This window comes from Silurus aristotelis (assembly GCF_946808225.1).
Source record: "Silurus aristotelis genome assembly, chromosome: 21".
Classification (NCBI taxonomy): domain Eukaryota; kingdom Metazoa; phylum Chordata; class Actinopteri; order Siluriformes; family Siluridae; genus Silurus; species Silurus aristotelis.
In genome coordinates this window covers 3,156,299-3,171,782 of record NC_139594.1, presented here as the reverse complement: position 1 = coordinate 3,171,782, position 15,484 = coordinate 3,156,299, and the positions used below count along the sequence as shown (strand labels likewise).

The 15,484-nt window shown below is 41.1% G+C and overlaps 1 protein-coding gene across 1 annotated transcript; it reads left to right on the top strand.

Moving 5' to 3' along the window:
* The first annotated feature begins 9,876 nt into the window (after positions 1 to 9,876).
* On the top strand, positions 9,877 to 15,010 carry LOC310716960 (TNF superfamily member 14). Its single transcript, XM_083524626.1, has 4 exons — positions 9,877 to 10,258; positions 12,027 to 12,057; positions 14,366 to 14,440; positions 14,530 to 15,010. The coding sequence occupies exons 1-4, from the start codon at positions 10,034 to 10,036 to the stop codon at positions 14,922 to 14,924; spliced, it is 726 nt and encodes a 241-aa protein (XP_083380752.1). The 5' UTR covers positions 9,877 to 10,033; the 3' UTR covers positions 14,925 to 15,010.
* The last annotated feature ends 474 nt before the right edge of the window (positions 15,011 to 15,484 follow it).

Below are 15,484 nucleotides of genomic sequence, written 5' to 3'. Positions count from 1 at the left end.
AAAAAACTTGACAACTGTTTGGAACTGTTTTGTTTGATCTTTTTAATGTTCATTGCGAAATGGAAAAAAACAGGTATTACCCAGAAATATTTGAGCGTCCAATCAAAAAGACACGAAAATGCTGACGTTATCGGACACCTGCTAGATGGCCCCCGGAGTCAACAACTCACAATCTGATTGGTTAAAGCGACAGCTCCAGGCAACATGGTTTGTAAGCTACAGAAGTCCACAGCGCTGACTATAAAGGGCTTACAGCAGATACATTTTACCCCCGGGAACACATGAGGTGACGTCTGAAATCCGATTGGATAGAAATTGGATCTTCTTCTTCTTCTTTCGGCTGCTCCCATTAGGGGTCGCCACAGCGGATCATCCGTCTCCATACCACCCTGTCCTCTATATCTGCCTCTTTTACACCAACTACCTGCATGTCTTCCCTCACCACTCCATGAACCTCCTCCTTGGCCTTCCTCTTTTCCTCCTACCTGGTGGCTCCAACTTCAGCATTTTTCTACCAATATAATTCATGTCCCTTCTCTGCACATGTCCAAACCATCTCAATCTCGCCTCCCTCACCTTGTCACCAAAACATCCTACATGTGCTGTCCCTCTAATAAACTCATTTCTAATCTTGTCCATCCTCGTCACTCCCAACGAAAACCTCAACATCTTCAGCTCTGCTACCTCCAGCTCCACCTCCTGTTTTTTACTCAATGCCACTGTCTCTAATCCATACAACATCGCAGGTCTCACCACAGTCCTATAAACTTTCCCTTTCATTCTTGCAGATACTCTTCTATCACAAATCACTCCTGTCACTCTTCTCCACCCACTCCACCCTGCCTGCACTCTTTTCTTTACTTCCCTAACACACTCTCCATTACTTTGCACTGTTGAGCCCAGGTACCTGAACTCCTCCACCTTCTCCACCTCTTCTCCCTGCAACCGCATCACTCCACTGCCCTCCCTCTCATTCACACACATGTACTCTGTCTTACTCCTACTGACTTTCATTCCCCTTCTCTCCAGCGCATATCTCAACCTCTCCAGGCTCTTCTCAACCTGCTCTCTACTCTCACCACAAATCACAATATCATCTGCAAACATCATAGTCCAGGGAGACTCCTGTCTGACCTCGTCCGTCAACCTGTCCATCACCACTGCAAACAGGAAAGGGCTCAGGGCCGATCCTTGATGCAGTCCAACCTTCACCCTGAACCAGTCTGTCGTACCTACTGCACACTTTACTGCCGTCACACTGTCCTCATACATGTCCTGCACCACCCTCACATACTTCTCTGACACACCTGACTTCCTCATACAATACCACAACTCCTCTCTCGGCACCCTGTCGTACGCTTTCTCTAAATCCACAAATACACAATGCAGCTCCTTCTGTCCTTCTCTATACTTCTCCATCAACATCCTCAAAGCAAATAAGGCATCTGTGGTGCTCTTCCTCGGCATGAAACCATACTGTTGCTCACAGATGGTCACCTCTTCTCTCAGCCTGGCTTCCACTACTCTTTCCCATAACTTCATGGTGTGACTGATCAACTTAATTCCCCTGTAGTTACTGCAGGTCTGCACATCTCCCTTATGCTTAAAGATCGGTACCAGCACACTCCTTCTCCATTCCTCAGGCATCCTCCCACCTTCCAGAATCCTGTTAAACAATCTGGTTAAAAACTCCACTGCCATCTCTCCTAAACATCTCCACGCTTCTACCGGTATGTCATCTGGTCCAACCGACTTTCCATTCTTCATCCTCTTAATCGCTGCTCTCACTTCCTCCTTACTAATCCTATCTACATCCTGCTTCACCAACTCCACATCCTCCAACCTTCTCTCTCTCTGATTTTCCTCATTCATCAGCTGCTCAAAATACTCCCTCCATCTTCTCAACACACTCTCCTCACTAGTCAACACATTTCCCTCTCCATCCTTTATTGCTCTAACTTGCAGTACATCCTTCCCAGCTCGGTCCCTCTGCTTGGCCAATCGGTATAAATCCTTTTCTCCTTCCTTAGTGTCCAACCTCTTATACAGTTCCTCATATGCCTTTTCCTTGGCTTTCGCCACATCCCTTTTAACCTGCTGCCGCATCTCCTTGTACTTCTGCCTACTCTTCTCATCACTCTGTCGATCCCACTTCTGTTTTGCCAATCTCTTTCCCCTAATGCTCTCCTGCACTTCCTCATTCCACCACCACGTCTCCTTGTCTTGCTTTCTATTTCCAGATGTCACACCAAGTACTTTTCTAGCTGCCTCCCTCATCACTCCTGCAGTAGTTGCCCAATCATCCGGCACCTCTTCACCACCACCAAGCCCCTGTCTGACCTCTTCCCTGAACCTCACACTACACTCTTCCTCCTTCAGTTTCCACCATCTTATTCTTCTTTCAAACCTTACTTTCCTCCTCTTCTTCTTCGCCTCCAAAACCATCCTACAGACCACCATCCGATGCTGTCTAGCTACACTGTCCCCTGCCAACACCTTACAGTCTCCAATCTCCTTCAGGTTGCATCTCCTACACAGAAGATAATCCACCTGTGTGCACCTTCCTCCACTCTTATACGTCACCCTATGATTCTCCTTCTTCTTAAAATACGTGTTCACCACTGCCATTTCCATCCTTTTAGCAAAATCTACCACCATCTGCCCTTCCACATTCCTCTCCTTAAAACCATACCTACCCATCACCTCCTCATCACCTCCTCATCACCTCTGTTCCCTTCACCTACATGCCCATTAAAGTCTGCCCCAATCACCAATCGTTCTTTCCTAGGTACACCATCTACCACTTCATCTAATTCACTCCAGAATCTTTCTTTCTCCTCCATCTCACAGCCAACTTGTGGAGCATAGGCACTGATGACATTTATCATCATCCCTTCAACTTCCACCTTCACGATCATCACCCTATCAGAAACTCTCTTCACCTCCACTACACTCTTACTGTACGCTTCCTTCAGAATCACCCCTACACCATTTCTCTTTCCATCCACACCATGATAAAACAGTTTAAACCCACCTCCAATGTTCCTGGCCTTACTCCCTTTCCACTTGGTCTCCTGAACACACAACACATCTACCTTTCTCCTCTCCATCATATCAGCTATCTCTCTCCCTTTACCCGTCATAGTACCAACATTTAAAGTACCAACCCGAACCTCTACTCTCCTACACTGCTCCTTTTTCTGCCGTCTCTGTAGACGCCTTCCTCCTCTCCTTCTCCTCCTTCGGCCAACAGTAGCCCAATTTCCACCGGTACCCTGTCGGCTAACGATACCTGTGGCGGTCGTTGTTAACCCGGGCCTCGACCGATCCGGTATGAAATTCTCATTTGTGATCCGCATATTTGATTTGGCACATGTTTTACGCTGGATGCCCTTCCTAACGCAACCCTCCCCATTTACCCGGGCTTGGGACCGGCACTAAGAGTACACTGGCTTGTGCCCCCCTAATGGCTGGGTTGGATAGAAATTGGATCGAAGAGAATAAACTATTAGGAAGATTGAAATACATATTTAGAATCAGAAAGAGCTTTATTGCAAAGGAATTTGTTCTGGTGGCAGAAGCTTCCAGTTGTTAAATGACATAAAAAAAAAAGGGAAAAAAAAGAATAAAAAATTTTGTTGCACATTTTATAAAGGAAACTAAGTAAGAAAGTGGTACTGTACATATTTTTTGTTTCATCGAGAGCATCATGGAAAAAATACATTAAAACATAAGTTTGTGATTTTGATAAAGTTTAGCCCTGCAGAGAAGCCCTTGCTGACCCTGATGGCTTTCCACTGATAAAAAAACAACCAAGTTTTGAAGCATAAATAAAAAAACGAGGGTAAAAGACAGTTTTATCCCCACACTTTTATCGTTAACATCTACTTTCCGTGGCGATTTGTCACAGAAATGCGTTTTACCCCATCAGGGGGTAAACCACACTGGAATAGGGCCAGATGTTAGACTGGTTGGTGTGAATTACGTGTGCTGGAAGGTCAAAAATAAGAACGAGTGACGTTCATGTAGAACCTGACCCCCACTTCCTCCTACTTTATTAGCTCTGATATCTGTCTACTGCACTGCAGTGTGTGTGTGTGTGTGTGTGTGTGTGTGTGTGTGTGTGTGTGTGTGTGTGTGTGTGTTTTTCCACGTACATTTTTACTGAAGCACTTCAGTAAAGTTCCAGCAGGGGGCGTCCCTAAAGATCGACGCACTCAATGGCCTGTTTGAGGAAGTCATGCTATAAAAATACATACAGTACATGTTTATCTGTCAGGAATCCACCTGCCACGCCCCCTTCGTCCCCCTTCAGCGTGTCAGGTGTTTTCTCGGCCGCATTCTCTGAAGCTCCCGGCTTCAATCGCGCACATCTGGTGCTCGTTTATCATCATCACCAGCTCCTATTTAAACTTCCACACTCTCACTGTCCGTTATTGTTGGTATATGTTGTTTCACGGCAGTTGTTGTTATCGCGCATGCGTATCCCGGTACGTGTCTTCCCACCGGCACTCTCTCAACGGCTGCTCTTTTCTTCCCAAAGCGCACCGCGGATCCCCCCCGATCCTGCCGGTGTTCATTCTATGCATTTGCTGCTCATCCCACGTTCCGCACCGCCAAGCGCGGCTTTCGCCTCCCGTTCATCGCATAACATTCAACAACAAAAGGCATATGTGCAGTAACTAACAGCAGAGATTCACCAGTATACAATACAACACCTGGAGCAGCTGTAAGGTTTGATTTTTCCGCCACTTCTGCGAGTTCTTCTGCGGCTGCACCGAGATAACCGACGTTAAATGGCAGATTTTTCCCCCCTTTTGCTCGAGATATCAGGGTTCAGCGACATAACTGATAAAAAATGCTTAGAAAAGGCGAGAATTTGGCGGTTCCACTTCAGAAAACCATTTCCCTTATATTTTTTGTCTGTTTTCCTCAACTGTACTCTTCGAGTGTTTTCGACTTTCCTGCATAAAGACTTTCACACTTCACTCTTTCTCCTTTTTTGAACATTTTCAACACCTTTTTGAACTATCGTGCAGTTCAGTTTGAGGTTTTTTTTTTTATTTCGTTCTAATTCTAGGTTTTCTCGTATTTTAATTTCACTTTCGATTTTATGTGTGGGAACAGATCGAAAGGTCATTGAAGGTCATTCCTGCTTTGGTATAATCTAGCGCTTTTAAACACGTGCAGAAACAGATGTTGCCTCAGACGAGCTGCTACTGTTACTACTGGGTTTATAGATACAGTGTGTATGTGGTAATGAGTTGTATGAGGTGAGTGATGTGCAACACAATAGCCGTATCTGAATCCTCATGTGTTTAGTGCTGAATTAAAACCTGGTGTTGTTTTTATTTGTTTGATTCATTTATTTATTTTTATACTGTAAGAACTAAAGGAAATGTGATCATGTCAGCATAGTGTGTAAAGAATTGGGCAGTTCCTCGATCTCAGCTACATCACCCCGGTTCAACATCGGAAATTCTTACCACAGTTTGCACCGTAGTACTTGTAAATGTAAAAGGTCCGTTTTTACTTATCAGAGTTTCCAACATCTAAATAGACAGAGAAGTTACTATCTCACAGCTCACATCTCAATGATAATGTTAAGTACATCTTCATAACTGACCACATGTTCACACCTACAGCGATGCAAAAACATACGTATGTGTGAATTTTTTTCGAAGCAAATATCCTGTATGGTCATGTGAACCGACCTCAAAGAGATACATTAAAAAAGATAAAAGAAAAAAGAAAATCAATCGTGCACCAAATTTTCATAATTTTTGTTGATTTAAATCATTAGTAAATAATTATTATATTCATCTAAATTAATATTAATAAATATTAAACTCAGGCGACTAAGGTGAACAGTGTGAATATATAACAGTATATTTTGTTAAGATCGCCATGCCACAATCATTCAACCGCTATATAATAGTGTTGTTTTTAAAGCTTTCTGGAAGTTTTTATGGCCTGAAGTGGAGCTGAAACATCATTAAGCCTTTGGGAACTCTATAACAATCCTTCATTTGCTTCAGCTGTGATGCATATATAAACCCCGACCATGAAGGTGTTCAAGGTGAGTTGCAATCATGGGAAAGACAAAGGAGCTGAGACAGGCGATTATTTCATCACATCTGAAGGGCCTTGGGTATAAGAAGATTTCCTAAAGATTAAACATTCCAAGAGACACCATTGGGAGCATTATAAGGAAGTTCAAAACTTATGGAACAGCTGCAAACCTGCCTGGTCGTAGAAGAAAGCTCACAATTTCATCAAGGGCCCTTAGCTACTTAGTCAGAAAAACCCCCGTGTGACTGCAAAAAAGTTTCAGGATGACATGATGAAGGCTGGTACAAGTGCTTTAGTGGCAGCTATAAGACGTGCACTGAATAATCAAGGACTTTATGGCCGGACCCCAAGACGCACGCCACTCTTGACCTCAAGGAACATCAGGAGTCGACTAGAATATGTCAGGAGGAATTTGGATAAAACTACAGAGTTCTGGGAGACAGTTCTATGGACTGATGAAACCAAACTGGAACTTTTTGGACGTATAGACCAGCAGGTATGTCTGGCGTGCAAAAGGTCAGGCTTATGACCAGAAGAATACCATCCCCACGGTCAAGCACGGAGGTGGGTCAATAATGATGTGGGGCTGTTTTTCTGCGGCAGGAACTGGCAATCTTGATTGTGTACCTGGCATCATGGATTCCCAGAAATACCAAGTCATTTTAAAGAAGAACGTGATGCCTTCTGTTGACAAATTAAACCTTGGTGATCATTGGATCTTCCAGCAAGACAATGATCCCAAGCACACCTTCAAATCAACCAAAGCTTGGTTGGGGAAAAGATGCTGGAGTGTCCTGGAGTGTCCTTCTCAGTCACCAGATTTAAATCCAATTGAAAATCTTTGGTGGGATTTGAAGAAGGCAGTTGCAGCACGGAAGCCGTCAAACATCACTGAGTTAGAGGCTTTTGCACGTGAAGAATGGGCAAAGATTCCAATCGAGAGGTGTAAGAAGCTTGTCAGCACTTATCGAAAACACTTGTTAGAAGTTATAAAAACGAAAGGGCGCTCCACAAGGTACTGAAGCTGGGGGTTGAATAATACTGCGCATGCTCGTGTTACAAGACTTACAATTTTCATTTAAACTTTAAGTTAAGGGACAATGCCCTCTGTTAAAAGCGCTGTACAAATCAAACTAAAGTAATGTGGTAAAGAAAAGATCTTCTGGGAGACAGAACCACTGCAGTTCCAGTGCAGGAACATGCAGGACTGGTGCGGGACCAGTGCAAAATTAGTACAGGACCAGTGCTGGATCAGTGCAAAACCCGTGTTGGACCAATGTTGGACCAGTGCAAAACTGGTGCAGGACCAGCGCTGGACCATTGTTGGACCACTGCAGGACCAGTGCAGTTCCAGTGCAGTGAGTTATTTTAATATACATTTTAAGCATATTGTGACCTTGTGGCTTTCCGTGGGCTCACCACCTGCAGGAGGGACCGTAAGGGACGGTGCTGTGTGGATTGGGCAGCAGTCGAAGGCGGGGGCCTTCTTAGACTGCTGCCCCCGTGACCCGAATTACGGATAAGCGGGAGAAAATGAATGAATGAATGAATGACCTTGTGGTGGAGAATTGTATTGCACAAAGAGATGTATGTGTACATAGTTGCATTATTATACGTTTGCATTACTATACATAAACGTTTTATAAGCTCTAATTACTCAGCATACAGTGTTAGAACCTTGTCTTCTCTGTATACTGCTGAAGATAAAGTGTTGGATGAAGTTTTCTGAAAATTAGTACTAATCTAATAAATTCTAATCCCCGACTTAAAAATGACTCCATTAAAATGTAATTGAATGGAAGTAAGTATGAACAGTAACAGTAGAGATGTATGAGACCATTTACATTTACATTTGCGGAGTTTAGCAGACGCCCTCATCCAGAGCGACGTACAAAAGTGCTTTGAGTCTCTAGTAATGAATAAATCTACACTGTACACAAGATTAAAAACTGTATATGTATATAACTCTTGAATTCTACAAACTTGGAAAGTGCTAATATAAGTGTTTTAGGAAGAGGTAGGTCTTCAGTTGTCGATTGAAGATAGTCAGGGTCTCTGCTGTAGAGACATCTAGGGGAAGTTCATTCCACCACCTCGGTGCGAGAACAGAGAAGAGCCTTGAAGTGTACTTACCTCTCATTCTGAGAGAAGGTGGTACCAGTGGAGCAGTGCTGGAGGATCTCAGACAGCGTGGTGCAGTGCGAGATGTGATGAGGTCACTGAGGTAAGATGGCGCTGGTCCATTTTTGGCCATGTAGGCAAGCATCACACACACACACACACACACACACACACACACACACACACACACACACACACACACACACACTCTTTGGGCTACGCATGTGCTTTCACCACCGATTCCCATTCAACACTCTTCAGGTTTTCAATTCAAATCCTAAATAAAGTAATTTGATTCTGAAATGCAGTGTACAGTCCGTTCCTGAGTAGATATCATATAGAGGATATTTAGTAGCGGACAGTAAGGAAGTAAATGTAATTCGTTACTGTACTTAAGAAGCTTTTTCACGTATTTGTACTTCATTGAAGTATCTCCAATTTTAGAGACTGTAACTTCACTGCATTTCAAAATCAAACATTTTACTTTTTACTCAACTACATTTAGTGAAATCAGTCGTTTATTTTTATTTACGAGGATAAAAACGTAACTGGTGAAACATGCAGCGAGTCACCAATCAGGATCGAGCGCACGCTCTGTTTTACACGTGTTCTGATCGGCGCTTGGTGCATCTACTGATCACCAACATGCAGTTCAGCATCAGTTCAACATCAAGCAGAACATTTAGAGAGGAACAAATGATGAAGAAACTCCAGACTCGAACTCACCACAACACACGTGACCTCGTTTGCAAAGTAGTTGAAAAGAAGGTTTTGAGTTCGTGATCATTGGAATAGAAATCAATCAGTGTTTGAGTCAATAATATTATTCTATTAATAGATCAGTGTGCTGAGAGTCACATTCGAGTCTTTACACATAAACTGAGGTGATTAAGTAAAGAGTCTTGTGATAAAAATGATAATAGGAACATTATAGTTATAATAAATCACTACTTTGGATATTTAAGTACATTTGAAGGCAAAATACTTTTGTACTTTTACTCAAGTGAACGTTTAAAGGGACACTTTTAGTGGAGTCACATTTTACTGAGTAAATCTACTTTTGCTCAACTGCATGGTTTGTGTACTTGATTCACCACTGGGGATATCTGGTGTTCTCGGTACAGATGTGTTTACGGTAAACGCCTTGCTGTGTAGAATTTCTGACAGCTTCATAAGAGAGACTTTAGGTAGGTGTAGGTGACAAAAGAATTCATATCCATCGTTTGTAAGTGAAGTTGTGTTGTGTGTTGGGGGCCTTTTTTCAGTTCAGCAGCGATGCTGAGATGAATTGAGGTCAGTTTTTTTAGACAGTACCTGTGTGTGTGTGTGTGTGTGTGTGTGTGTGTGTGTGTGTGTGTGTGTGTGTGTGTGTGTATGTGTGTGTGTGTGTGTGTGTGTGTGTGTGACTAAATGTGTGCTTTTACACTTCCTTCATCACACCCTGTATAACGTGTTCCTCGTTCTGAGATAAAACTATTTGCAAAAGAGAATAAAAGCCCAAAGTTCTTTGTTCAATAAATCTTTTAATGACCTTTTTAATTGGCAACTTGTATGATTGAGTGTCTCACTCATATATATATATATATATATATATATATATATATATATATATATATATATATATATATATATATATATATATATAGTGTGTGTGTGTGTTTGTGTGTGTGTGTGTGTGTGTGTGTGTGTGAGAGAGAGAGAGAGAGAGAGAGAGAGAGAGAGACCAGAGTGGGAGTTATCTGCGACTCTGCATCCTCAGCCATTGCTCAGCATCTTATCTTGAATCGAGGATCTTCTATTACCTGTGCTTTATAGTTCTTGCCTTCAGGACTGCAAGAACATGGCTGATGGTCATGCTGCGTACCCTTCAGTGTTTGTAGTGGATGGTGCTACCCATTTTCCACCACCTCTGCCACCCAAACCGGGACAACGACGAATGCAGGTCCGAAGGAACCGCCTGGTCCAGAACACGCTCTTGGTGCTGGTGTGTCTGACCCTGCTTGGTGTACTGATGGAGGGTGTTTTCATCTACAAACTCCACAAGAATGGCGATACCTCGGAGTCTGTAAGTAAAAAAAAAAAAAAAAGGCTGGCGTGCTGTAAATCAAGACTTTTCTCTGGATTTACTTTTCTGGATATCTTTTCTGCAAAACTTCCTCGCACCAGAATGTAGTAGTACAGGAAGTACAGGTTTTTTAATCTATAGTATGGTTTTGAATTGTGAAACACTTTCCTTATTACATAACATGGTCTGAAACGTATTACTCATGACAGCGGGATTAAATAACTATAGGTTTGACTTGGGTAAAGAAAGAGTGAATGAATGAGAATGTAAGAATAGGAAGCAGGCATATGTGGTACTTATTCCTACTTCAATACTCTATAATTCTTTCATTTTGTTATATCCTCTCTATATATTTATTTAATTGATCTGTATTTCATTTTATACATGAGCATCAGTTTCTGAAAGAACTGACAACTCTAATTGCAATTAGAATTTTATACGAGCATTATATAAATGCCATTATTTTATCAAGGGTTAGGTTATTTATTAGTACCTATACTCAAGATTTCCAGTTCAATGCATTATTATGTATTTTTAAGAAAGGAGATCTAATTATATACTTATGAATGAAGTATAATTCATCTCCTGAAACGCTCTCACGCTTGATTTACGTTTCAGCAAGCTTGATATGTTTGCTTTTTTTCTCTGATTTTTCAGAGCAATCCTAACGTTTCATCTCACTTGTCATATCATGCATTCAGAATGACATATCAAGATGATTAATGAACTACGAGAGATGGGTACAAAGAAAAGCCCCCCACATGCAAAACATAGTTTCCTGTTAAACATACAGCAGGACTGACCTTGAGCAGTTGAACCTCGCCTGCACTCTGAGCTTTTTTTTTTTTTTTTGTGTGTGTGTGCAAATAAACATACAGACTCTTTGTACATGCAGTTTCAGTAAAAAGCCAATGCTCCATTTAAACACTATATCCAGTTTATCATCAAAATAAAGTAGCATTTCTAAAACCTATTCATTGCTTTGTATCAATTGATCTGAATACTTATACGTATGTGTGACTTGCATCATGTGCCCAAACATCACCACGTCTTCACCTTGATTTCAGAATAATATAAGGTCGGAAGTTAATGAATTAGAAAAGAAGCTTTTATATTACAACTATTTGGGAATTTTACTTGTTTTTTACCTTAAATGCCAGTGCAAAAGTGTCAGCAATAATAAAACCCCCTGTGCAACACACCCACCCACCATACAACCCATGCTTCACTCGCCCACCATCAACCAACACACACACACACACACACACACACACACACACGTATGCACACAACGCAACCATCTAACCACCACCCAACCAACCAACAAGAAATTACCACCAAAAATATGCCAACACTTGCATTTTTTTAGTTATTTCACACATTCTGTAGTATCTACTGTGTGCTGTGTGGCCGTTCTATAATCTTCACTATAGAGATGCTTCCTCTTTATTTTGTTAATGCATTTATTAATGCATATTGAAATCTCAGAGAAACGTCCATGCTACTCAAAAAAAGCCCATCTACTCAAACAACCGGTTTGCATTTTTGATTAAGTACAAGATCTAGTGCATGACCACCTTCGAGCACGTCTCTGCATTTAACGTGTGCATTGTTTCCTTTCCTGGCTCAGACCTGCACGCTGGTGGCTTGTCGGTGGGCTGGTCCACCTGCTTTGTGGTTTATTCTGCAGCCGTCATCATTCGATGCTATGCATGTGCATCTGTCGGATATCATCTAAACCATGTCACTGTTCTATTTCTTTTTTCAGAAACCTGCCGAAAGCCCTGAAGCACTAAAAAGTACATCGATTTTTTTTTCTCTTGTCTTTCAAAACTAGGAATCTCATCTAAAGAGGGTGTCCAAGGTAGAATTAATGAGGGACAAGTACATTTCACGTAGGACATAGGAAGTTAAAATAGGACGTATTTTCAAGGACGTCATTGTGAACAGAGCCGACCACAGGAGAAGCAACGAGCTTCACAAACCTACGTCCATCATCATCATCCAAAATTATCCATTTGGTGCTCAGAATTTAAACAGATTGCAGCGTAAAGGTCAACGATAACATGCTGCATTATTAGCGACCACACACACACACACACACACACACACACACACACATACACACACACGCTAGCTCAAGAGTTCAAGCATGTCCCTTAAATATATATATATATATATATATATATATATATATATATATATATATATATATATATATATATATATATATATATATATATATATATATACACACATACGGTACATGTACCATATGGATTCTTTTGCGTTTTTGTACAGCTTCAATCATTTCTTTTATATAGAAGAAACTCCTTTAGAGGAGAAAATCCTGACAATCCCACACTTCGAGGGAGTAAATAAACGAACGATGGAGGGAATCGAGACATTTGTAAAAATCTGCTGAAATAATTAAAACAGTTACGTAGATCATATCTTTAGAAAATTACATTACACACACACACACACACACACACACACTTATATACACATCCCAAACCCAAACGGGGTCTAACAAATGTAAACTAATTCATTTAATTTGATTTAATCAGTATAACTTGTGCCAATTTGATCGATTACTCAATTGAATCAATTTCATAGAAAATTGTATTGCGTTCATTCGATTGATTCGATTTTAGTTGTATATATTTCCTACTTATACAATATTATACAACATATCGTTATATATTATTTACCTGAGCAGGCGTTTTATTTCAAACTGTTTAATCTGTTTAAACGCTTTAATCTGTAGCGCCTATAACTTCTAAAGAGTAAAAACAGCCTTCTGTTTAAGTGCATTCACTTACAAGTATTTCATTCATACAATGGAGCAGTTGAAAGTTAAGTGCCTTATTCAAGTGGTGGGATTTGAACTCAGCACCTTCTGATCAGAAGTCTAACACTTTACTAACTACGCTACTCCATTTCCAGTAAAGAATACGGATGTGTGTACAAGCTATTACTCAACTCAAAGGTGTCACCTTTCAGTTAGACCACAAGTCCAATTTTCTCCAATATGGCTGCTCTAGTCTAAACAACCCACGAGGCGCAGCGCTCGGAGTCGCCGCCCTTCTGCTGAGCATACTTGTTTGCACACACACTACAATTATACCCTCACACACGCGATAAAAAAAGACTTCAAACTCATTCACAATGCAAAGTATTGCTCAGTGTTCGTTCTTATTCTGTTAGTAAACATTGTGGTGTTTTGGGGGGTGGAGGCAAAAAGATGAAAAACTAGCTAAAACTATCCTAACTACGAAAAAAACAATTGAGCAATTGAGTTTTGTTAGTATGCTTTCAAACAATGACTGTTCAAAGTCCGATTTTATCTGATTATATCCACGACCGCGAATGTTATTTAAAAAACATTCCGACAACATTAACAAACAATAACGTTAACAGACGGAACCAGATTGGCCGACCTGTACAGAGAATTGGCCTTGGACTCACCTGGGTCTTAACGCTTAGTCATTAAGATAATGAAGAAAAATGAAGAAATGAACAGGAGCCAGTGTTTAAAGTTAAAGTTTATTCAGCAGAAATGAATCCAGGCAGTTTCATAGAAATAGCCAGAAACATATTGAACACACAGTCTTTGTTATACACTCTTTAGCCATTTGTGTAACACCCACATTCCTCTAAGTAGCATGAAATTCACATATATCCACTTCTTGACCCTCTGTCCCAGGCCACCAATTCAACTCTTGGCTTTCTGTTCTTTTGAGACATTTATTAATCCTAACAAATCACCACTTAAGAGGGAGGGGGAAGTTTAGTGGTTGGACTTTTGGCTCTGAAGGTCTTGAGTTCAAATTCCAGCAACTCTTGGGCCCCTGAGGAAGGCCCTTAACCCTGTAGCTGCTCACTTGTATGAAAGAGATAAATGTAAGTCGTTCTAGATCGGAGCATCTGCCAAATGCTGTATATGTAAATCAAGATTGAATATACTGACTGCTGTATACCACAAAAATGGCAGAAACACACAATAACAACAGGCTTTAATGACAGTACACATAAACAATAGCTCATATAGCAAGTATACTGTAGAGCTTTGTGTCAAAATTCGGTGGTGTACCTGTGTTTCAGGAGATCAACCGGTCACCAGGAGGCCAAAGCCACCTCCAATTCCACGTCCCTCAAAGCCTCTGGCGCATCTCGCAGGTGAGCATGAGCTTCACACCATGTCATCATTCTCATTGTGTATGTCGTCCTATAGAACATATTTCAGTGTGTATTCTGTTGTTTTGAAGCTGGTTCTAAGAAACCCGAAAAGGAAGGCATCCTGGAATGGATTGTCGAGGGAGACCCAATCATTCATGACCTCGAGTACAGAGATGGAACTCTGATTGTTCAAAAGGAGGGCTATTACTACGTGTACTCTAAGATTAGCTACAGTGCAGAAGGCAATTCTTTCACCCAGATGGTACAGAAGCGATCACAGCGCTTACCAGGTAGTTCTATGGAGCTCCTGACGTACAAGAGATATAATCCGAGCCCTCTCCAAAAAGGAAGTGTGAGGAGCAGTTATGTGGGCGGCGTCTTCTTTATGTACACAAATGATGCTGTTTTTGTTTATGTAAATAATGGCTCGTCGGTTCTTCTGCATAAACCGGCTGATAACTGTTTCGGGATGTTCATGCTCTAGACGGATTTAAGACCCGTACTCCACGTGGTGTTTTTGGGATTTAAATATCTCAAAAATTCATCCATAAACTGATATTTACAAAAGAATATTTCCATGTGACAATGTATGCACCTTTTTTTACAGGACATGAATTTCATGTTATTTTCTAGTCAAACAATAGATTTTCTTCTTCTTTAATTCTTTGGTTATACGTCATGAGCCCTGGAAGTTCCCAGAACCACTTTAAAAAGTGATACCATACAATTTGGGACACAGCCTTTAAATTACCTCCTGCCACTGAAAATAACTGACGTTTCATGCACTGAAGGTGTGAGCTGGTGATATAGTGGAATAACCATGTTGCAGTGACTATTAAAAGGTCATTAAATGTTAATATAAATGCCATCAGTTATAAGTCATCAGTTATAAGCACTATATATACACACACACACACACACACACACACACAGGAAGTGCCTAAATTGCAATGATCGTGAATCATCAATGTATATTTACACCATTGTAAATATATAAAGTTGAGACATGTCATATCCTGCCCAGGAGTCTTAAAGCACGGTGAT

Bases quoted from the DNA above. Each gene is read 5' to 3' on its own strand.
- LOC310716960 (XM_083524626.1), top strand. From the start codon at position 10,034: ATGGCTGATGGTCATGCTGCGTACCCTTCAGTGTTTGTAGTGGATGGT. The intron at 10,259-12,026 runs GTAAGTAAAAAA...TTCTTTTTTCAG, and splicing joins ATGGCGATACCTCGGAGTCT to AAACCTGCCGAAAGCCCTGA. The intron at 12,058-14,365 runs GTACATCGATTT...CCTGTGTTTCAG, and splicing joins AAGCCCTGAAGCACTAAAAA to GAGATCAACCGGTCACCAGG.